This window comes from Coffea eugenioides, chromosome 10 (genome assembly GCF_003713205.1).
Source record: "Coffea eugenioides isolate CCC68of chromosome 10, Ceug_1.0, whole genome shotgun sequence".
NCBI classification, from domain to species: Eukaryota; Viridiplantae; Streptophyta; class Magnoliopsida; order Gentianales; family Rubiaceae; genus Coffea; species Coffea eugenioides.
The window spans coordinates 7,442,837-7,466,719 of NC_040044.1; the positions used below are offsets into that span (position 1 = coordinate 7,442,837).

At 34.7% G+C, this 23,883-nt stretch overlaps 2 protein-coding genes across 3 annotated transcripts; both read left to right on the forward strand.

The window, feature by feature from the left end:
- The first annotated feature begins 8,049 nt into the window (after positions 1-8,049).
- LOC113748812 (pentatricopeptide repeat-containing protein At1g03100, mitochondrial) lies at positions 8,050-11,932 on the forward strand. The gene is made up of 2 exons (XM_027292376.1): positions 8,050-8,441; positions 8,921-11,932. Exon 2 carries the CDS (start codon positions 9,078-9,080, stop codon positions 11,445-11,447), a length of 2,370 nt encoding a protein of 789 aa, XP_027148177.1. The 5' UTR covers positions 8,050-8,441; positions 8,921-9,077; the 3' UTR covers positions 11,448-11,932.
- Positions 11,933-17,945: 6,013 nt separating this feature from the next.
- Positions 17,946-23,345, forward strand: LOC113750914 (putative lipase ROG1). Of its 2 annotated transcripts, XM_027294860.1 has the most exons (10): positions 17,946-18,397; positions 18,634-18,701; positions 18,893-18,963; positions 19,055-19,324; positions 19,732-19,892; positions 20,041-20,096; positions 20,277-20,329; positions 20,405-20,528; positions 21,760-21,857; positions 22,444-23,345. In XM_027294860.1, exons 1-10 carry the CDS (start codon positions 18,096-18,098, stop codon positions 22,513-22,515), a joined length of 1,275 nt encoding a protein of 424 aa, XP_027150661.1. In that variant the 5' UTR covers positions 17,946-18,095; the 3' UTR covers positions 22,516-23,345. The 2 variants fall into 2 exon arrangements, with proteins under 2 accessions (XP_027150661.1, XP_027150662.1); XM_027294861.1 differs by lacking the exon at positions 21,760-21,857.
- Positions 23,346-23,883: the final 538 nt, after the last annotated feature.

The following is a 23,883-nucleotide window of genomic DNA, read 5'->3' on the forward strand; positions in this document are numbered from 1 at the left end:
GATAGAAAACTTACTTTCTTATTTTTAAGTGTTATCCTATTTAGGTGGATAAACCTATCAAATAATCAAATGGTCGCTAAAAGCAAATAAAAAATAATTCGAAAATGGTCATCTAAGTGTTATCCTATTTATGTCTAAAAAAGTAAATTGAAATAAAAATGAAAGTTACTTTTTTAAAAAAAATAAATTACTACTCTATATTCAAAACTTACTTTTTAGAGAGTAAGTTTAGTTCAAATAATAGTAAGTTTTCACGGATTAATAGTAAATCCTGTTGATAGAATAGTAAATTTGGTTAATCATCAAGACTTACTAGTTTGTAGCATAAATTTACTATTTTACTTAAAGAAACTTATATGAAACAAGTATTAGGAAGTTTATTTAAAATAATGCAAAGATTTTTTTATTAATGATTGAAACTTAATATTATAGTTTTTTTTTTTTGACCTTATACTTTTTTATTTATCCAAAAGTAAAAATTACAAAAATGCGCCCTGCGCAGTTTAAGGCCTAATATATGGCATCTCTAGCTGATCTATCCTAAGGAGAGTTTTAATCTTGCGTGGAAGTGACTCTTCTCCGGTGTATACCACACCGTGGCCCAGCTGCAATGCGGCTAAAGCATCCGCTACCATATTGGCTTGTCGAAAGACGTGGCTAAGATCGGCCCCCAGCTCTGATAACAATCAACTTAATATTATAGTTAGTAATTGCTGGTAACGTAAATGTATAATATATGATTGTATGTATCATTCATCAATGTTATGTGTTTTAAGCATTTTAATAAATGTATGTATCACTTACAAAGGTTATGTGTTCTAATAAATTTATTTTCTAGGTCACAAGTATAACAGTTAAATTTGTACTAATGTGGCATAATCTTTGAAAACTATAATAAATTTACCCACATATTAAGTTTCGTGAGACTCAAATATATTTTGTATCATTTACAATATGGATTTATATGCACATTTTTATCAAACTTACTTTTAATTGGCAAATAGTATGTAAATTATTATAAAATGTCATTTTATAATAATCATAATTTTTATAGGTGAATGGTATATAAACTGCTAAAATTGCCAATTTATAAATGATCAAATCTTACTACTTTATGGCATATATTAGTTTGGTCAACTAAAAAATTATCGTAATTAAGTGTACGTTGGTTGTTGATTTGAAATTTGCACCCCTGTCACTATTTCGTTATTTCTATCACAAGTTTTTCTAATCAAAGTAAAACAAAGTCAAATATCTTTTCCTTTTGTATGTAGTATTTATATTTAGTAAAAAATTAATAAACCATGATTACATTTCAATGTTTCTAATGGAATTAGTAACATTTTCTAAATAAATTGGAATAATTTGTAAAATATGTTATTTTTTTACCAATATAATTAGGGGTGGCAACCGGGTCCAAATCGGAGCAGCGGGTCGAGTTGAGACCCAGGTATAATAGAAAACTGGCTGACCCGAACTTGACCCTCCAACCCGAAACGGGTCAGGATATCTGACCCGAATCTGAAAATTCCAGGTTGTTGGGTTGGCGGGACGACCCGAATGATCCAAAACGTAATTTTAATTTATTAATTTATCACTGTAATTTCTAATTCGCACAAGACTAATTACATAATCAAGTAATAAAAATTAAATAAATAATCCTAAACCTAATCTAAAATAAATTCAAAACACCGTAAAAGTGTTTTATTCCAAACCAAATATAAAATAAATAAAAGTAGTATAAAAGTAAAAAATAATATAATACATTATTTGTCCAAATATAATAATTTCAACTTCAAATAAGTTAAATAAATTCATTTAGGATTAAGTGATTAATGCCTTTGAAAAAAAAAGAATAACGTAGTTTAGTTAGGTAAAATAATTTTTAATTCATAATCAGGTGACCGGGTCATATCGGATCACCCACGGTTTGACTCGAATTCGACCCGTTTTCTTTGTCGGGTTTGTCGGATTCGACTCGATTCTAATCTGAACCCGCGAAACTTCAATCCGAATCAATTAATTTCGTGTTAGGTTCATATCGTGTTTTCAGGTCGTTCATGGTAATGCACCCCATAATGGTAATTTTTTGTGGTGAATAATTATAAATGTCAGTGTAACTGTTATCTTTACTTGCATGGTTAACTCACTAATTCTATTATGGTGTCATGAATTTTCAGTTTCAATCCGAGACTGAACGTTTTAACATTGCAATGGAATTGGTCCTACACCGTAAGAATGCATGGGGATTTCTTCTACAAGATCATTTGCAGAGAAGATGAACAATAAAAGTATTCATAGTTAGGAAAAATTCTAATTTATCTTGGCTATTTCTAGCTGAATACCAAGTACTTTATAACCAGAAGAACGTGCTTTATATTTGCTATTCTCCTATCTTACTAAATGTGCTTTATATTTGAAGAGAGAAGCGGTATTCTCCTGAGTGCATATGACAAACACTAATTTGCTGCGAGACTAATGGGATATACCTGTGATAAAAGGAAAAGTGATCCATCCATTGTCATTTTTTGGGCGGGATTGGAAAGTTGAGCTGCTTGGTTCTTCTATGTCCATGGATGCAGGAATTAACTGTTAATATGATGCAGGTGCCTAGCTAAAAGTTTGTCCCATTATTCCTAATGGCAGATTGTCATTAAATAGAAAGGTGGATTAGTTGTTTATTCGTAGAGGACGTGGGAAGATACTATTTGTTTGGACTTCTGCTAATGGCTTACTGAGGAAATCGGGCACTTAAATTCACAAAGGCCGATGCTCTCTCATAAAAGTGCCGTCAGTCTATATAGGAAAGCAACACACTTTTTTTTTGGTCGAAACGAAACGATACATTCGTTTCGGAGTAAAAACTTCTAATGCTCGCAGAAATAAATAAGAGTACGTGCTCCTACGACAGAATGGATGTTACACAGCCATTAATGTGGTAAGGGCATCCTCCTTAGTACTTTATAGCAAAATGTAGCATGTAGTAAGTAGCTGCTTATATAAAACTACCGAGGTTTTATCATGGTTAAGCATTAGAACAACTACTGCATAATAGTCCCTGACTAAGCTGAACAAAATGTGACAGGGTCACAACTACAAAAGTAGTAGCGCAATCAGAAAACACCTATAACAACTAAGACCAAAAGAGAGACTGTGTCCGATGCACCCCATGTTTGACTAGAACCATCCATATGGAATTTCATGATTAATGCTAATCTTCCCTGCTTCCTTTCACTTATTCCATCCCGTTGAGATATCCAGTCCTGAAAAAGAACATGACTTTCAGTTTTAGCATATCTGGAAGCGGAAATAACCAAATGATGACAAGAATAACAGTAAAACGTATGCGTGCTTCAAGCCCCTAAGCTTTAGCAGCAGAACAAGCCATGTGAGAAACATTTCTATAGTAAACCACCTGTACCAATTTTAATGCTCGAAACAATCGAAGTAGATAATTCATTTATTTGAGAACATAAGAATAAAAATCAAGAATACGGCTGTAAGCCACAAGAACAACTCAGAGAAACCAGTAATTTTTTTTTACTTAAATATGTACATTTTTTACTTTTAGTATTAGTAAGTTTGATTCAACCATAAGTAAATTTTGTCAAATAATAAGTAAATTAAATTATTCAAAGTGTAAATTTCTATTCCTGACTAAAACTTATCTTTCAGGCATATACTTACTAGTTTTAATTAAAAACTTACTAAAGTTAATATTAATTATTTTAATATAATATTTAAAAAAGTCGCTAAAAATTTTGATCTGTCACTAAAGGTAATAGAAACCTATAATAGTAGGTTTCCCTAATATCGTTACTGTAACTATAGGCACTGTAGCATTGTCCCTAAAGGAAAAGACTGATCATCAACTAACATGTCATAATAATTATGAATCTTAAAATTAATTTTCCAGTCAGCCCACCCAAACTGAAATCGCGCAAATTTAACACATGTTTCACACCATAAACACCTGCAAATGCTAAAGCAAGTCACTCCTATCTATCTACAGGAAAAGTAGTCGTAAATTCTCAGTTTTTACTTCAACCTCAATAATTGAAAACTTTGCTTACCAATAAAAATAAAAATAAAAATAATAATAATTACAATAATAAGCAACGCAATTACACATTTTTGACTATATATGATAAATCGACCGGAACTGATCAGTGGTCTAAATAATGGTATTCCCAAGTCACTTTTACACAAATTGATGCTTAATTCCTTGACTTTGAGGGAGACTATCTGAAAATTTTATGAAGGAAATCATACTACATATAGAGCAGAGATTAGTTCACTTAGCTGAGCCTTAATTAACCATATGTTATCTGAATTTTCCTTCAGAAGATTCCAAAAAGAACTGATTCCTAGCCACGAGATCCCCCCCCCCCATCACAAAAAAAAAAACTCTTTAGACAGCAGGGCAGGGATTCACGAAGACTCCATATATTAATGAAATTCATACATACTTCTAATTTAGGCAAGAGATTATGCATTCTAATTGATGTGTACATGCTAATGTAATTGAACCAAACATGCAGCTCCAGGACGGTGCTTTCTTGCTCAGGAGTCAGGATTCATTCATTTGGAGTATTTTAGCTAGTAATGACAAGTTTACAAGAAATGAGTTTGATTGTACTTGCTACCTATCCCATTGGCGTAAACCCCCAAATTTTTGACTTCAATACACAAAGTCGTATTTTTTGGACAAAAAAAAAGAGAATACACATAATTGTATTTATGAATACTTCAATCACTATGCTTGTCTTATTATGGAGCTTGGAGTCATCTTAATTGTCCATATCTTATGATTGAGAGTGGCGCAAGACTCCTTCCTAGCAAGTAAGCAGTGGTAATTAATATGTATGGATGAAACTTGGACCGATTCCCACAGACATCCAAGCCAAGTAACCCAAATCATTAATATGACCTTCAAACCACATATATACATACACTTTCTTTGTTTAATTGAAGGACAATGTTAGAGGGCCCCAGTGGAATCTTAGTCAATAAAACCACATTTATCCATTGATATATTTACGCCATTGGGCTGCAGCCGGCTGACCATTATCTTAAGTGCAATATTGTGATGGATTGTAGATTTCAATGATTATTATACTTTTGGCAAAATTTTTTTTCAAATGTCAATAATCTATGTCTTTACCTACTCTTGCTCCTAAATAACGAGGAAAAGGACAATTCTAACTGGATTATTAGGAATAGAAAGAGACTAAATTACCTTTGAATTAGACGGATGCCCTATGACACCTGTTGGATTTAAAAAAATTACATAAAGTGGCAATTGATAGAAGGCAAGATTCAAAACTCTGACCTCCCAACTCACAAAATCTTAAAGTACTTTTTGTGGTTTAACAAGTAGCGTACATATGCAGGTATCATCTATCCTTGCATCTTTTTCATGATAAGAAATCTATCTGGTCATTTCTTTCCCTCCAGCTTGCGTTTTTCTCAACCCAGTCGGAAGCCATTGAAAGCATGGCAAGTGCCAGTGAACAATTGAGTGGTAGGTGGTCTCTTAATAGAATGACTGCCCTTGTTACTGGTGGCACCAGAGGCATTGGGTAAGCAAATTTCTTCAAATATAGTTCCTGGTATTTATATTTATATCCAAAAATTAGTAAAATCATTTCAACATTAGTTTTCTCATTCACTCCTCAAAAGGGTATGTTAACTGTTAACAACCAATTGGACAACTTTTAATGAGCAGAAAAACCTACTCAATCACGGTCATATCTCGTTTCGTATACATAAATCCTTACTTCCTTCACTTGTTCTAGTATATATGTGCGATTATGTCCCTAGTAGCTTTAATGCAACATCCAAAATGCGTGTCCCCATTTTAACTATTTGACCCAAAATTTCAGGCATTCCATAGTGGAAGAGTTGGCAGGATTTGGAGCCATAGCATACACATGTTCATGAAACCAAAAGGAACTTAATGAAAGGCTGCAAGAATGGGGAGCAAAGGGTTTCAAAGTTTATGGTTCAACTTGCGATAAGGCTTCAAGAACAGAAAGAGAGGAACTAATAAAGAACGTCTCTTCCACCTTCGACGGCAAGCTGAACTTACTGGTAAGTACAAACTCTGATCCATAAAAATGGTTGGTCCATCTATTTCTTGACTTGTTAAAGAATCATAAACATCATCTCTGTTTAGAGTTTTAGTATATGCATCCAGAGTAATTCTTAGGGGAAATATTTCCGATATCTTGGTTTGAATTAATTTCCCAAATGCGGACTGCAGTGCAGATATTTTGTAGGATGTGCCGGCTGAAAGTGAATGATATGCTTAAAAAGGAGTAATTTAAGAAGCCTCCCATCAGATTTTTAACAATTTGACTGCCATTTCTATTTGGCAATTAGAACTTTTAATTTTCTCACCCGCACAGAGTAGCAATCATAACACAGAAATTTCTCTTTGACATTTCACCAAACATCTTATATGCATTCACAAATTAATCACATTTAACTTAAACGCCTAGTCTCAAGTCCTTTTCTAGATGTTTCATATGACTATTAAGCATATTTTACCCGTAGACAATCAAAACTACAACCATTTCCTAGATGTTTCAGTGGACATTTTCAGCCCCAAAATTGCAATAAAATCTTCAAATTCTCAGCCTTGATTTCGCAAGAAAATCTTGACAAAGAAAACAAATAAAATATAAATAAATTACAGCAATATAATCAAACGATTTCAAGAGGACATGATGGTCTAACCTCGTCACTGCTCTTTTTCATATACTCTTTGATTGGCTACCACCGTCGCAAACCCTTTTGTTGTGTCTGCATATGGCAGCACCCAAAAACAGCCGATCAACACCCAAAAAACGGAATCAGATTCGGAGAATTTATTAATTGGTCACCCGGAGGACCCTGTTCCCAACGTAAATGATGAGTTGAATCGAAGTAACAGATGCTCCCTTTTATTGTGTCTGCATATGGCAGCACTCAAAAACAGTCGATCGATGAGAAAGGATATAGGGAAAGTTTGAACTAAAGATGAAAATTTTGAAGTGAGAAAATTTATTCAATTGTAACCAAGAGAAAGTGTAGACCAAAGTGAAAATCTTTGTCTGGGAATTCAATCGTATCGTTGGAACTGAGAACTAAGTAAGAAGAAGGCAGATGACTTTAAAGAGATGAACCAAAAGTGTTTCAGGAACCCAAAACCGTTTTCAGAAACTGGTAACTTTTTAACTAGAATATGTACATTTTTTACTTTTAGTATTAGTAAGTTTAATTTAAATATAAGTAAATTTTGTCAAATAGTAAGTAAATTAAATTACTCAAAGTGTAAATTTCTATTTCTGATTAAAACTTATCTTTCAGACATATACTTACTAGTTTTAATTAAAAACTTACTAAAGTTAATATTAATTATTAACATATAATATTTAAAAAGGTCGCCAAAAAAATTGATTTGTCACTAAAGATAATAGAAACCTATAATAGTAGGTTTTCCTAATATCGTTACCATAACTATAGGCACTGTAGCATAGTCCTTTACATGTTTTTTGAACTTAATAGATAACTCCATAATCTATGCTAATGCCACGAAAATTAACTATTATTATTTGAGAGTTTCTTAATGATTTTACCCAATTTCTTTATAATTAACTCAAGATGGTCCGTTGCCGAGAAATTTAGCTCCGTTTGGATTGATCTTTTTTTAAAAACTCCAATTTTATATACAATACTACAGTAATACACAAATAAAAACAATATCAAAAACATCAAAAACAACGTTAAAAATCAAAAATAACCTCAAAAACACAAAAAAAAAATAACCTAAAAAAATAAAAAACAACTTCATCTACAGTAAAAGTTTTTCATCTACATAAATATAATAAAATATTTCAAAAACACCCCAAAAATAGCTAATTCAAACGGTATAATCTGTCATGAGAAGTAATTGATCTTTAACCAGTAAAAGTGCTCCAAATAACATTATTGAAAAGTTCGTAAATTCTCCATAAAATACAATCTAAATAAGATAATTGGCCAGCCCTTGTTTGGCCAATTGACAGCGTGAGATTCGTCAAAAACAAACCTACACTTGCCAAGATGTTGGTTTAAATTTGCCTTGTGGGACTCGAAAAGTAGTTTAATTCAAATTTTCTTCAGGATACTGAGTCATTTAAGATCCTTCCTTCAATTCGCTGGCACCTGTCTGGAAAGTGGATTCTAGCCATCTCTCCGTTTCTTCCCATGTATTCTTTCAATCGCAGCTGGAATATTGTGGCTCAGTCGAAACATATGATTCTCGACGAATAATACACTAGTATTCAGGATTGACAACAAGAATATGTCCACTATTTTCCTTAGCACCAACTTGTTTTATATGCGCTTGAGGACTAGATGGATGTCAGCATTGTTGTTGTGTGATTTGGAGCTGGTCTTTGGTTGCAAGTTTGATGGTACTCGTGATTTTGTGAATATGCCGATGAAGTGTTTGCGCATTTGTCTGAACAACTAGTCTGCGTTTAGATGCATCCTTTTCATGTTAGCTTCATAAAACCTTGTTATTAGCGAAGAAGAAATTTAGCTGAAATTGGAAAAAAGAAAACATCTTGGTCATGGCTTTCTGGTACTTACGGTTACTAGAAAGCTCGACATATTCAGGAATCAGAAAATTTTATTTAATTATACTTTCTTGGATTAAGTTTTTGTAGTAGATTCTCCCAATTCTGATACTGAACTGATGGACAGGGTGTTCGTATTGAATTTTATTTGTTAATTACATTTTCTTAACAAAATATCACTTCTAATTAATTGTTTCTTTTTGTGCTTAGCATTTTTCAGCTTAGACCTCTCTGGCTTCTGCAATGTCATAATTCTCTTGTGTATTTGCGTGATGGTGAGTTTTTGATTAAATTGCACCTTTATTCTTTTTCAGGTTTGCATTCTGTGGTTGCCATCCCTCGTTTCATGGTTATAATATTGCTGCTGAATAGCTGCCAGAATTGGAATTAGAATGCTATGTGGATTGCTGAATCATCTCATTCTTGGAAAGGATTATGGTCTGATTTCTAATCAATTTGAGTAGATGAACTATGCTACATGGAGATATGATGTCTTTCCGGAAACTGGCCTACCATACTCCAAGACTATCTTCTGCATTACTTCAATCACTTGCTACTGGTGGTTTGAGGACTTATGAGAAATTTTCAGGAGCAGAATGGAGTTGCAGGCCTTCCACCCTGTTCAGGGAATTCAAATCAACCAACTTAATAGAGAAAAGCAATTGTTTGGATTTCCAGACAGGCTTTACTCGTTCTTCACTACCTTTTTCTACTGTTGCAGGAACAATTCTTGTCCAGGCTCGAGACCCAGGCAAACTGTACCAGGAGTTAGAAGTTGCAATCGAGGAACTCAGACTAAGTGATGCTTGGAATTTATACAAGCAATACATGCATATGGAGGGATTTCCTAGGAAATCAATTGTCAATGTGCTTGTAGCTACGTTGGTAGAAAGTTTAGATGTTCAATGGCTGGAGAAGGCTTATGCATTGTTTGAACAAGCCTCAGAAGAGCACAAGCAGAACCTCTTTGAAAAGGAGACTCTAATTTATCTCTCTTTGGGACTTGCTAGATGTGGACTGCCTGTTCCTTCATCAACTATTCTGAGAAAGCTTATTGAGATGGAGCAATTTCCACCCATTAATGCTTGGGCTACAATCCTGGCATATATGTCACAGACCTCTCCTGGAGCATACATTGCAGCTGAGTTGGTTCTTGAGATTGGTTATTTATTCCAGGATGGAAGGGTGGACCCACGTAAAAAGGTCAATGCACCATTGATAGCCATGAAACCCAATACAACTGCATTTAGCATTGCTTTGGCCGGTTGTCTTCTATTCAATTCTGCTAGGAAAGCCGAGCAACTACTTGACATGGTGCCTCGGATCGGTTTAAAAGTGGATGCTACCTTGTTGATCATTATGGCTCATGTGTATGAAAATAACGGACGAACAGAAGAGCTGAAGAAGCTTCAGAGGCAAATTGACGAATCTTATGGTGTAAGTGACTTACAGTTTCTCCAGTTTCATAATTGCTTACTCTCAAGTCATCTAAAAGTCGGGGATCTAGATTCTGCATCTCAAATGGTGCTGGAAATGCTTCACAGGGCAAAGAAAGCGCAAAGTGCTTTTGGGGCAACTACTTCAGCATTCAAAATGGTAGCAAATGGTAATAGATCATCCTCTGGACATGTTTCTAAAGAGGATTTAGACTGCAGAGAACCAGATGGATTGGAATATCCTACACTACGCCCTCTTTTGTCTTATGAAAATTTCTCTAGAGACAGGAAGTTTTTGAAACTTGGGGCAGAGGCCAAAGAATTACTTGATGTTTTGGTTTTCAAGGTACAGAGACAAGTAGAATTAATAACTACTGAACATGGTATTCTCCAGCCAACAGAGAGATTGTATGTGAAATTGGTTAAGGCTTTCTTGGAATCACAGAGGACAAAAGATTTGGCAGAGTTTCTAATCAAAGCCGAGAAAGAAGGTTCTCAAGTTTCTGCAGATAATTCTACCTTAATACACGTCATAAAATCATGCATATCCCTTGGATGGTTAGACCAGGCTCATGATCTGCTTGATGAAATGCGCTTGGCAGGTATTAGAACTGGTTCTTCTGTATATGCCAACCTCCTAAAAGCATATTGTAAAGAAAATCGAGCAGGAGAGGTAACATCATTGCTTAGGGATGCCCGCAAAGCTGGAATACAGCTAGATGCAAGCTGCTATGAAGCATTGATTGAGTCACAGGTGCTCCAAAAGGATACTCAAGGGGCCCTTTGTCTGTTCAAAGAGATGAAAGAGGCTAAAATACGCAGAGGTGGTCATCAAGATTTTGAGATGCTGGTTAAAGGATGTAGTGAGAGTGGTGAAACTGATCTAATGTCAAAACTCTTGCAGGAAATTAAGGAAGGGCATAAAATTGATTGTGGAGTTCATGACTGGAATAATGTTATTCACTTTTTCTGCAAGAAGAGGCTGATGCAGGATGCTGAAAATGCATATAAGAAAATGAAAAGCTTGGGTCACTCCCCGAATGCACAAACTTTCCACTCTCTTGTAATGGGCTATGCTGCTATTGGGACAAAATATACAGAGGTTACAGAATTATGGGGTCAGATGAAGGCTCTTGCCTTTTCCAGCAAGATGAAGTTTGATCAGGAACTATTGGATGCTGTGCTTTATACATTTGTGAGGGGTGGGTTCTTCGTTCGAGCCAATGAAGTTGTTGACATGCTTGAGAGGGGAAACTTGTTCATCGACAAATATAGATACCGAACCCTGTTCCTGAAGTACCATAAAACACTATACAAGGGCAAGGCTCCAAAGTTTCAGACAGAAAACCAAATGAAAAGAAGAGAAGCAGCTTTGAATTTCAAAAAGTGGGTTGGTCTAAGTTGAAGAAGACATCAATGTGGTGATATTCTAGGAATTAACTATTTCATCAAGGCTTTCCTGCTTTGATGAATTTGTTTTAGCTGGCCATTGAAAAGAAAACCGTTAACAAAGCTCCCACAATTTAAAAAGAAGATTTGCAGATACCAAGTTCCCAACTGCCGATTGTGGTCTTTGAACTCCACTTATTTGGAGGAGTGGAGTTGGTTGAAACCACTTCCCATTAGTCTTGCCATGTAATCTAAGTACTCATCTTGGTGCCTGCGCAGAGTCCGCTCCGCAATTGTATTACCTAGTTGTGAGTTCAGTTATTTTAGTTCTCCAAATTCTTCATTAAAAAATTTGACTTGACAGTAGTGAATGATCTACTAATTTGTCAATGGTTTCCATTTCATATTACATGTAAATTTGTACATATGTAGAACTCGGTTCATGATGGGACCGCTTGTTGAACTTCTCATTGACAATAACATCATCTGATTTTATATCAACATGGATAACTAAAGGACTGCCCTGATCTGCTGATAAACCATTTTACTGCATCCATTTTATATACATTTGAGAATTTATGTGTGCAGTACAATTTCCTTCTGAACTTGGTGGAGAATAATCCAGAACACTAGAAGCATGAATAATTTTCATATTTCTCAGCTGTACCTGCAGCAGTGCCTTGATGAAATTGTTATTTGCTAGACTCTTGCTCCTTTCCTTTTCCTTATTCTGATGACACGTATAATCATGTTACTTAAGGGACTCTTTTTTGCCGCAAATTTTCGAAAGAAGATAGCAAGGTGTTGTGCGTCAAATTTGAGGTGCTACCTAAGGCTTACTCCTTTATGGAGATTTGAAAAAAAGCGAAGGGGAGTATAATTGAAAAACTTCTTTTCTGGGTGAAGAATATGTAAAAGGCATTTTGGGAAGCGTCCATTTGAATTTTAATCTGATTGCTTCAAAAAAGCCGTCGATTTGAGAATTTATTCGTTGTTCTTCATTTTTGCATGTTCTATAGTCACCTGAAGCCCGGGGAACTAGACTGCGACAAGTCGTCGCTAATAGTCAATAACGAGCTAACACGAGTCGGCATTAACGAAATAGTCTAGTCAGCCTAGGAAGGGAAGGAACGATTTCTGCACACGTTGACCCATGGAAGACTTTTAAATGGATTGTGAATGAGCGAACAAAGATAAGAAATACTACTTAAAAGCTCTCCTTGAGCGAAGATTAATAAAGATTGCGAGTAAGTCGCAAAGAAAAAGATTTAAAGCTCTTACTGGATGTGAGTCAAGAAATCAAATCTCTTAATTTGTATTTTTTTCGGACTTTTTTGAAAGTATTCGGACTTGTCCAGTCGCGATTTAATTCTTTCTATATCTCTCATTGACTCCTTTAGATCCACCTTTTTTACTTCATGTATAATAAAAATTATCGTATCGAAAAAAAAGAACAAAGAAAGGAAAGAGGTAAAAATCTGTTATTGCCAATTTTATAAACCTGGTCTTGTCTCCTGTTATTGACTCATTAATTGTTTGCAAATTGCAAATGTTATTTGAAGAGCATACCGCTGCCTGGTTTATGTTGGCTTAGTTAACATATCGGATAGCTCTATTTTGTCAAATAATATTTGGCTTGTATCATAAACACATTTCCCAACTCACCTTTTCATATTCTCAACAATATTTTTATCTCATCACAAAAAGTACAACAGTACTTATTTCAAATAATACTCTATCCAAACAAACCCAGTGTTTGTAAAAAATAAAACACAAACTTTTTAGGAAACAAATTCCTCACAACTCAAAGGAAAGAGTTTGCTTCTTAACTAGATGCAAACCCAGATTTTTTTTCTATTTTTGAAGGAAAGGTACTAGGAAAACAATAAAATTATATGTCAATTTTAATTAAGTTTGAGAAGTTAGGACTGTAGTTTTTGGACCCGTTTCCTTTCAAAGCCAAAAATAAAACAAAAACAAAAATTTTTTTTGAACATTTGATGGCTTATACAAATGGAAATTTCCGTCCAATAATGTAAAAATAGGGTCGCGAAATAAGAGAAAAATGCAATTTTGGTACCTAAACTTTGACGCATGAGCGGTTTTAGTCCCCAAATTTTGGACGAAAACAAATTTGGTACCCGAACTTTCAAATTTTGAGCACATTAAGTACCCTTGACGATTTTTTCCCAAATTGTTACCGGAAAAAGCCATGTGACTGTCACGTGTCCGGCCAAAATGGAATAAAAAAAGGTCAAAAATGCAGTTTTGGTACCTAAACTTTGACGCACGAGCGGTTTTAGTCCCCAAATTTTGGACGAAAACAAATTTGGTACCCGAACTTTCAAATTTTGAGCACATTAAGTACCCTTGACGATTTTTTCCCAAATTATTATCGAAAAAAGCCATATGACAGTCACGTGTCCGGCCACAATTGTATAAAAAAAGGCCCAAAAAATATCAAATGCCATTCTAATACTAAGTATTAAATTTAAGGACTAATAGCGTAATAAAGAAAAAATCCAAGGACTAAATAACATCACATGAGTCAACAAAACCCAAGAACCGATACAAATGAGCTCCAATTCCAGACAAATTTTGTGACTTGATTCTTAGATTAATGAACTGGAATTGGAGCTCATTTGTATCGGTTCTTGGGTTTTGTTGACTCATGTGATGTTATTTAGTCCTTGGATTTTTTCTTTATTACGCTATTAGTCCTTAAATTTAATACCTAGTATTATAATGGCATTTGACATTTTTTGGCCTTTTTTATACAATTGTGGCCAGACACGTGACTGTCATATGGCTTTTTTTGGTAACAATTTGGGAAAAAATAGTCAAGGGTACTTAATGTGCTCAAAATTTGAAAGTTCGGGTACCAAATTTGTTTTCATCCAAAATTTGGGGACTAAAACCGCTAGTGCGTCAAAGTTTAGGTACCAAAACTGCATTTTTTGCCTTTTTTAATTCCATTTTGGCCGGACACGTGACAGTCACATGGCTTTTTCCGGTAACAATTTGGAAAAAAATCGTCAAGGGTACTTAATGTGCTCAAAATTGAAAGTTCGGGTACCAAATTTGTTTTCGTCCAAAATTTGGGGACTAAAACCGCTCGTGCGTCAAAGTTTAGGTACCAAAACTGCATTTTTCTCGCGAAATAATGACCAAACTTATGCGCTACAATTTTAAGTCATCCCTTAGAGCGCCATTTTTTTTTTTTTTCCTTTCAACAACAAAAACAAATTAATTAGTTAATCAATAACAAACATACATAAATTTGGCCAAATAAAACTAGATTGCACATCATATGTTTTAGAAAAAGCTGAATAACAAATTTTTTGTAAAAAATAGACTTTCAACAATAGCAAACAATTCTAGAGCAGGAAAACATACAAAAATTCAATATTCCTGAGACCATTGAGTTGGAGTTCTTGAATGTTCCTGGAACCTATTCTCTCTTCCCTTTATCAGAGCAACTCTGATATACAAAGTTCAACAATTTATATTGTTTGATAATTTTGTTCTGCTTTCCCATTCTCACCCTCATTTTTATACAATAACAACGTGAATTTTGAAATTCTTAAAATTAGGGGATAAAACCACCTCTCTCTCTCTCTCTCTCTCTATGGGGATAGAATAATAGCAATTTTATTAATGAGATAGTTGAAAATCATCCTTCACGATTTACTTGACAAAGTCACGAGAGATAAAACTATTTTAACATCGAATTCAAATACAAATTAATTATGAATAGAACATAACATTCTTGAATTTGGCTAAAACTAATTGAAACCACCAGCCTCTTGGATTAATGCTCAATCCAATCCGATTAAGATTCAAATTCATCAATTTGATCAACAAAATAGCTTTTCCAAATGACCCATAAAATAGCCTGTGGATGTTGATCAATTAGAGGTGCTAGAATAAACGCTATTAAAAGTTCTTATAGTGTTTTTGGTAATTAATTTTCCGTACCTTAAGTGGCTCAAATTTTGATAACTTAAAAGTACTTTTTATTAAAAACACTTGTTTCAGAAAAACTTCTTTATAAGCCGTCATAATCCCAAATGAGACCTTAGATTGATTCAACAATAGAATTTTGAGACAAACATTCCCATCATCAACTCCACAGTGGAATTTTGAGGTAAGGAGAAGGATTCCAAAATTTCATGTATAAATTTGCTTCTATTTTTTTTGGTTCCATTAATGAAAAAAAAAAAACAATTATTCAATGTACATTAACAGCAAACCTACTCGTGTCAATCAAGTTTTCATAGTCCAATGAATAAGATGACTAAAAGAAATCATGGTACGCAATTCAATTTTCGTCTCCTCTTTTTTTCCTAAGTCCAAAGACTTTTAATATTTTGACAAACCTAAACCCCTTGAGAACCCACAGAACCCGGCAATTTTCGTCTCCTCGCCCACTTCTTTTTCTCCTTCCTCTAATCTCATGTGACAAAAAAAACAACTATTAAAAAAATGGTAGCAGAATAGCAACGCAATTTCGACCTCGTCATGCCCGACAAATTGATTAGTAGTCAAATCCCATGACGGCAGCTCCAAAGACTCCGAAGTTTGAAAATTCAATTCAAACGGACTACCAAAAATAGCCAACCTTTGACTTTGTCGTATTCTAGAAACCAAGCACATTACTACCAGTATTATATTTATTAAATGAGGGTACTAATTATATTTAACTCTCCATTTCATTAGTTGGACCAAATAAAAGATTGTCGACCATTATTCTTCTGAATCTCAAAGCATCTCCAAACTTGCACCTGCCCTGCAAAATTGACGTTTCCCTTTTTGCCCTTTTTGCTAAAGGAAAAACTGGATCTGAACAAATGTACCACATGGCATTTCGAAAGACTCCAAAAAATTAGGTGAAAAAGAAAACGGATCAGCCCAAAGTGGAAAGCTAAACTAAGCATTTACTTATACAGTAGTTAAAATTTTTTTTTTTAAGAATAAACAGGAAGTCTCGAGTCTGGGAATGTGAGTTTGATAAAACTGAAATTTGAAAATTGAGATATGAAATCTGAAGTTTAAATCCATTAAACTGTTAAATTGTTAAATACTAAATATGATATATTTGAGTGTATATCACATTAAGTGATAAGTGCGAATTTTGTTTAGAAAATTCAATGTCATTGAATTAATTCAAATGTTCAATTTTTTTTATTATTAAACATGTTTGAACATGTTAAAATTTGAATCCATTCATTTAAGTGATGAATTAGGTTATCAAATAGGGTCTTACACTCTCTCATTCGGACCATCTAACTCGTCTCTCTCCATATACACAGTATTGTTCTTGTTATAGTATAAAAAAATAAATCTAGTAGTACTTAATTATTATGATTAATTCCATTTTGCACCCTTCAACTATATTCAAATTTTTGCTTTGGTCCTTTAACTTTAAAATGAGACTCTTTAGTTTTTAAACTATAAAATTTGTCTCACTTAAATAACATGATTAAGGAAGTGAGACAGATTTTATGTCTAAGTGAGTATATTTTGAGGACTAGATTGAGACAAATTTTATATTTTAGGAACTAAAATGGACAAGTTTTATATTATAGGGACTAAAGTATGACAAATTTTATAACCATTCTAAAGTTTAGGAACTAAAATGAGAATTCAGGTCCAGTTAAAGGATACAAAGTGCAATTAACCCTAATTATTACGAATTGTCCGCCTTATTATTTTGACTGTACAAATTGTAGCATTTGGCAGTGGTTGCCATGCACAAGCTCCCAAATATTCTGAATCTGGAAGCATCTTCGAACTTTACAACCCTGCAAAAGGCGCTGAATTTAGCATTTGGCAAAAAAAAATTATACGTGCCCGATAGTTAGTGGAAAACTAAATAGCAATTGAAATGGGTTCAATCAAACTTTACGTCTTTTATAAATATATTTTTTAATTATTTTTTTATCTCATGTATATCAGATCGTTACGTTACATTTTTAACAAAAATTTCAAAAAATAACAATCTTATTGGCCTAATCAAAATTTATTATATTTTTCAATTGGAAAGTGGACTACAATTTAGGACAGATAAAAAAAGAAAACAGGACTATCAAAGTGGGACGGAGAAAGTATTAGTATTCTTAACAAATTCTTCTAGTTCCTGAGTGTGTTCTCGTGCATTCAAATAATATCAGAGGCAAAAATATATCACTCACAAAACACAAAAATATGTATAATTTTGCTTTTTTTTTTAGGAAATTGGTATTTAGAATTTCAATAATGACACAGCAATTTTTACCTCAATTAGTATCAAATCTGTCTTTTCAATAAATCATTCCCATCTTGAATTAAAATTGAAAGATAGTATTAAAAAATTTGTTATGGCATTAAATTTGTTGTCTGAACAAAAGTTTTTGCGGGTAAATGAATACTAGAAGGCCGAGGCGGGTGGTCCCAACCTTTTTAACTACTCACCGGCGAAAACAAACTGAAACAGACAGCATACTTATTCCGAACAAAAGTCTTGAGTCCTGACTTAATGAGCTCCTTTCTGCTGACATTTCATTCGTTCCTCCATTAGTCCTCTCGTTTACACGTAGTCACACAGTAGCTCCGAACATAAACACCTTCTATTACAATCAAACTAATTGAACAGATTGTTGATCGATATTTGAGGTATTGCGAGATGGGTTCTGTGGAGGAGGAGATGAAGGAAGATTCTAAAGCTGTTGAAGATAGCAACCTTGAAATGGGTTCAGAAAAGAAGGAGAACAGAGCAGAAATGCAGAAGAAAGGAAACAAGGATAAAAGGAAGAAGAAGTTGAAACAGAGGCGAAATTTTATTCTGCGAAGATTCAGTTGTATCAGAATGGACGATGAATATCCGACGGTTGATGAACCGACTGGCGAGGGAAGTTTTAATATGCAGGCTATTACGGATCGTACACCGACTCACTTAATTGTTATGGTTAACGGTATTATTGGAAGGTTAGCTTTTTGTTTTTTTTTTTTGGTACTTTAGTTTTTCATATTTTTGGTACGTTGTTATTCATAAGTTTAAAAGTTTCAAAGAATTAAATTAAATTGGCAAAGTATGAAATGTTAACTAAAATTAATGTTTAGCTCTTGGCTTTTTTCTCTTCTTTTTTTTTTTTTTCGGGCGGCGCGCCTTAGTGTTAGTGTTTAGCACTTGGATTTTTATTTGTGATCCTTTTGTATTGCAGTGCACAGAATTGGAGGTATGTTGCAAAACAGTTTGTGAAGGCATATCCCAAGGATGTTCTAGTGCATTGTAAGTTGTATCTTCAATAAATGTAGTGCTTAGATAAATTTGCATTGTTTGTTATGGTGACTTACTAAGCTACATGAGCTTGAATTTAACTTTGTCGACCATCTGATTTGATTTTAATTCAGCTGGAGCAAGTCAGTGTAGATGCATTATACAATCATACAAATGATGTCGAATTAACGTGTTATTTTCAGGCAGTGAGTCTAACTCAGCAATGCTGACATTTGATGGGGTTGATGTAATGGGAAAGAGGCTGGCTGATGAGGTTTGTTGTTCATGGCTTTTGTCTTAGCGCTTAACTATTGCTTTTGCAATTCATTATTGGGCTAATTACCAAAATCTATCCAAATTTTCAGGTGTTATCTGTTGTTCAAAAGCATCCAAACCTTCAGAAGATATCATTTCTAGGTCATTCGCTTGGTGGCCTGGTAACAAGGTATGCTATAGCTGTGCTTTATGGAAAAGATTTTACCAGAAAATCCCACGAAGAAAATGGAGATTGTAAGCTTGACGAATCCAAAGAATCATTATCTGAAGACAAATATAAAGGCAAAATTGCTGGACTGGACCCTGTGAATTTTATAACCTCTGCAACTCCTCACCTTGGTTCAAGGGGCCATAAACAGGTGAATAATTGCTAGCATCAATTTTCTGGATTTTGATTTTGATGATTATGACCTCTAACAGATTAAGCATTATATGTGCGTACAAATGACGAGCAGGGAGAAGTGCTCATATACTACAGTATGAACCTTTTCTGTATGCACCTTCTGTTTTACTTAACCACTCCAACAATGTAGCAGTGCCATCATGGCTGCAGTGTTTCTGGTTTAAGATCTGAGATTTATCTGCTAGTTTGTTCTTTAATATTTCTATCATATGTTGTTAGAATTATATCTCCTAGTTTAAAGGTAATGTAGCAGCACCAAGTAGCCAACAATTGGAACTTTCATAGGCTGCATGCATTGCTTTTGTGTGTTCTTGCACTCCAGTACTCTAGTAATGATTCTTTTATCATTTCATGGACTTGCAGGTCCCTTTGTTCTGTGGATTGTACACCTTGGAGAAAGTAGCATCACATACAGCATGGATACTTGGAAAAACCGGAAAACATTTATTTCTGACTGACGGTCATGATGGGAAACCTCCACTTCTGTTTCAAATGGTCAATGATTCTGAAGATCTTCAATTTATGTGAGCAAACATGAGTGAACTTATTGTCCCAAAGAATTAAACAAAAAAGAATAAACTTTTTATTACTTCTTTTTTCATGTGTCCAACAGAATATCTGAAAATTTTCTTCTATTTCTTTACCATTTATTTCTTGTTCCTGGATTTGCAGATCCGCATTGCAATCATTTAAGCGACGTGTGGCCTATGCAAATGTACGATATGACCGTATCCTGTTATACCCTTGAATTGATGGAGCTTTTCCACTTTAGTAGAAATTATTAGATACCTTATGCAGTCAAGAAACTGTTCAAGTTACAGATATTGAAGAATAACATTGCTGCAGGTTTAATTACTTTCATTTGTTTTAAAATCTCTGCCATACTTGAAAAACTTAACTAAGTGCAGACCTTGTTGGGTGGAGTACATCATCTTTGCGACGTCGGAATGAACTTCCAAAGGTAAACATTAGCATTTAAAGTCAGAAAGATGTTTTCATATAATATGATTTTCTGACAGTTCAATTATATTTTCAGCGGCGCAATCTGTTAAAAAATGATAAATACCCACATATCGTGAACGTAGAGACGGCAAAAACAGCCATTTCACAAGAAGAGACGGATGTTCGAGTCGAGGGATTTAGGATTGCGGACATGGAAGGTTTGTTTTTTCCTATTCCTCCCTTAACCGATAAAGTCTCTTTTTTATCAGAGGTCTTCAATTGGGAGTTTGACCTGCAATCCATTTATCATTAGATAATGGTGTTGATCCTGCAAAGTGTAAATAGTTAAGTTTTGGTGGAAATATGTTGATGATTTTGGTCTAAATCCAGGAGAGACCACTGTTAAATTTATGGTTACACATCATGATGATACACAAGTAGTAGTTTCCATGTAGCTTTTCAGACCAGGATTGAGAGCCAATGACATGCAATGTTGCATGAGCAATTAAATGTGACTTTGAAGTGTAAGCTGGTCTTAGTAAATCAATTTTATGAACTCTTGGTGGAAAACATAATCCCTCTTATTAAACTATCCAGAACATTAATCCTATCTGTATGTTAGTGGCATGAGAAAACGTCCAGATTTTGGTAATTTGACACGTCTCAACAGTGTGCTGTACACTCAGTGACATTGAGAGAACTAAGTTTAAAGCATCCTATATGCGGATCGGTGATTTATATTTATCGAATCCATCTCATGTTACTGTAAATTAAACTGTTTAAAAATGGTGTTTTAAGTGGCTTCTCTGTATTCTTGAGCTGGTAAATAAACTCCATGTGTCTTTAGGCAGTGCCGAACTGCCAATCGGGCTGAAGATTATACTCTGATGAGAGAGTAGATGATGCTATTGATGTCGAATGAAAAAGCAATTCAAGATTCTTAGAAAGGATTTTGGAAATTTCAGAAGAGATTAGAGATTGCTGTAGTCTTCATGCAACTGAGAGTTCCATTTTTAATCCCGTGTTTTACCAGACTTGGATAAAATGAAGTTCTGTGTCAAAATGTGGGCTTATCAAGTGTTGGACAATTTAAATTCTTTTGGTGGGAAGTTGGACCGGACCATTTTACAGGCCATGTTATCTTCTTTCGATCGCATGGTCGAAAATTCAGAAATTAATCCTATGGTGGAGGACCATATGAACTACTTTAGTTCTTTGCAACTACAGCCACTTCTTTTGGTGACATCAGGACCCAAAACATGGCATGATGTCATGAGAATATATACATCTGGAATTATATGCCAATTATTTTATTGACACGCTCACTTGTCGATTTTCTTAGCATTGAGCTGTTTGCATCTGCTTAAATATTTTTCACAGATTGTTCATCCATTTTGATTTCGTGTGATGTTTGATTCATTCATTTAATCTCTACTTTCGAAATCTTAGAGGTCATGCTGAGAAGTTTAACAAAATTGAGCTGGGAACGTGTTGACGTCAGTTTCAAAGGAAGTAAACAGAGATATTTTGCTCACAACACCATTCAGGCATGTATTCAACCCCTAGCTCCACAACGAGTCAATAATGCCTTTGCTCGCTGCAGGAACTTCCAAATCATGTGTTTTTTGCTTGCTTAGGTCTTTTATTCTGTCATTTTTGTCTCATTTACGTTAGACGCGTGAAAGTTACCAATTTGAGTTTCTCCATTGAACAGCCAAATAAATGAACATCCAAGCACTAGAATTCCAGTTCACACAAATCTCTTCCATTGCTCTGAGTCCGTAGTTAGATGCTTACTGCCTTACTGATAACACTTGACAATGGCATCATCTATCTTCTTCTTGATGATGTTAGAGGTGTTAACCATCTAGGATGACGCTGAATGCTGCTACGGTGCAATCAACTAATATAATTATTTTCTGCCACTGCTGCGAGTTCTGTGGTTCAAGAAACTATTCTTGTTTTCCTACTTGTTCGGGTAATATATTGGCGCACCAATTCTGATGGTGCCGATGTTATACAAGACCTGGTTTACAGTTTCTTTATGTTGTAGAATTTGCCGATTCAAGTACTCTGTCTTGCTCTTCATCTTCATATAATAACTTAAAAGACTTACGGTTACCTTTTTTCCAGGTACAGAGCTACTGTATGAATTCTGACGGTGCCGATGTAATACAGCATACGATTGACAATTTCCAGCTGTAGAAGTCGAAATTTTGTATTGTTATCACTGCACATATCTTAGGTATATCATCATATATACCGTATTCTTGAGAATCCTGCTGTCTTGCACCATTATCAACCCATGTACGCTTTTGGAACTGGACTTAGAGGAGTCAAATTTTTGCTGTTTATTGTCTTATTCCAGAAGAGCCAGCAACAAAAACAAAAAATCAGAGGTCCGATATGTACATACTTCATTAATTCTTTGAGGTGGTATTTTCCACTGTAATATACCCTTTTGATCGTGTATACTACATAAATCCCTTTCTTTTTCACTAGATTGTTTGAGAAAATAATCAGGTAGATCATGTACAATTATTGTTTCTTTCTGGCCACCCTGTACAATATGTACCTAAATAGTAGTAGATACTGTTGTCACCGTTGGCACGAGGAAGAAAATGAAAATGCATAAAGTTGAGCATAGGTGAAGCTCCCACCACATGGAGTCCTCTGTGCCCCAAAGCAGGTGAAAACGGGTAAAGCCTATGGTGGGGAGATGGGACCTTATCTACTACTGGTGTCCAGATTGCCAATGTGGACAAAGCCTTGCAGGGTACGTACCTGCAGCAGGAAGCGCTGCTGACAGAATTATGGGTAGGTAGGTGTCCACTGTCCCCGGATCTCCATTATTAACTCGGTGATTTGATAATTAAATTCTGCAGAAGTTGGTTGAATCAGGATGGCGTAAGGATGCTACTAGTAGTAGAAGTAACTAAGATGAATCTGCAGCAGGGCAAACTGAAACTGCCCGTTTTACAGTACCATGGTGTAGTTAGCAGCTCAATAAAATGTAGAAATAGCCCTTTTCAGTTTTCATCATTGTACCTTTGCATAATTTGTGAGTGAGTTTAATTGAAATTTGACAAAATCCAATGCCCTGTATTTGTTAGTACTTTTTAAGTTCGAAGGATCTGAAATCACTACATTACCATTGAGAGAGAGAGAAAAAAAACAGCTAGCAAAACACCATAGCAAGCTGAACGAGGCATTGGCCCATTGCAATCAACTTTCTGTGGAGAAAACAGTAAAGATGATGGGAACCCCACTTCTTCTACCTCTGATGTGCCAAAACATAATAGATGATCAATCCCCACATGATTCTCTATTAGATTGCATACAATAGGAACATCGAGGAGCATCTGGCTTTCAAATACTCCTTTCAGATAGTAGAGGGAAAAAAAAAAAGGGTCATAGACACACGAGTGGTTTCACAAAAGCCCAAAAAATCAAACTTTGAAAATGACCTTTTCATCTACTCCTATGGAGAAGTGCAATAATTGCTCTGTGTTCTCTGAGAAGGAAAATCAAAGAAGAAAAGAATCGGTACAAAATAATTCTGTGCCTGCCACA

Coding starts and splice junctions, on each gene's coding strand:
- LOC113748812 (XM_027292376.1), top strand. CDS start 9,078: ATGCTACATGGAGATATGATGTCTTTCCGGAAACTGGCCTACCATACT.
- LOC113750914 (XM_027294860.1), top strand. CDS start 18,096: ATGGGTTCTGTGGAGGAGGAGATGAAGGAAGATTCTAAAGCTGTTGAA. Junction 18,964..19,054: donor GAAAGAGGCTGGCTGATGAG/GTTTGTTGTTCA, acceptor CCAAATTTTCAG/GTGTTATCTGTTGTTCAAAA. Junction 19,325..19,731: donor GTTCAAGGGGCCATAAACAG/GTGAATAATTGC, acceptor ATGGACTTGCAG/GTCCCTTTGTTCTGTGGATT.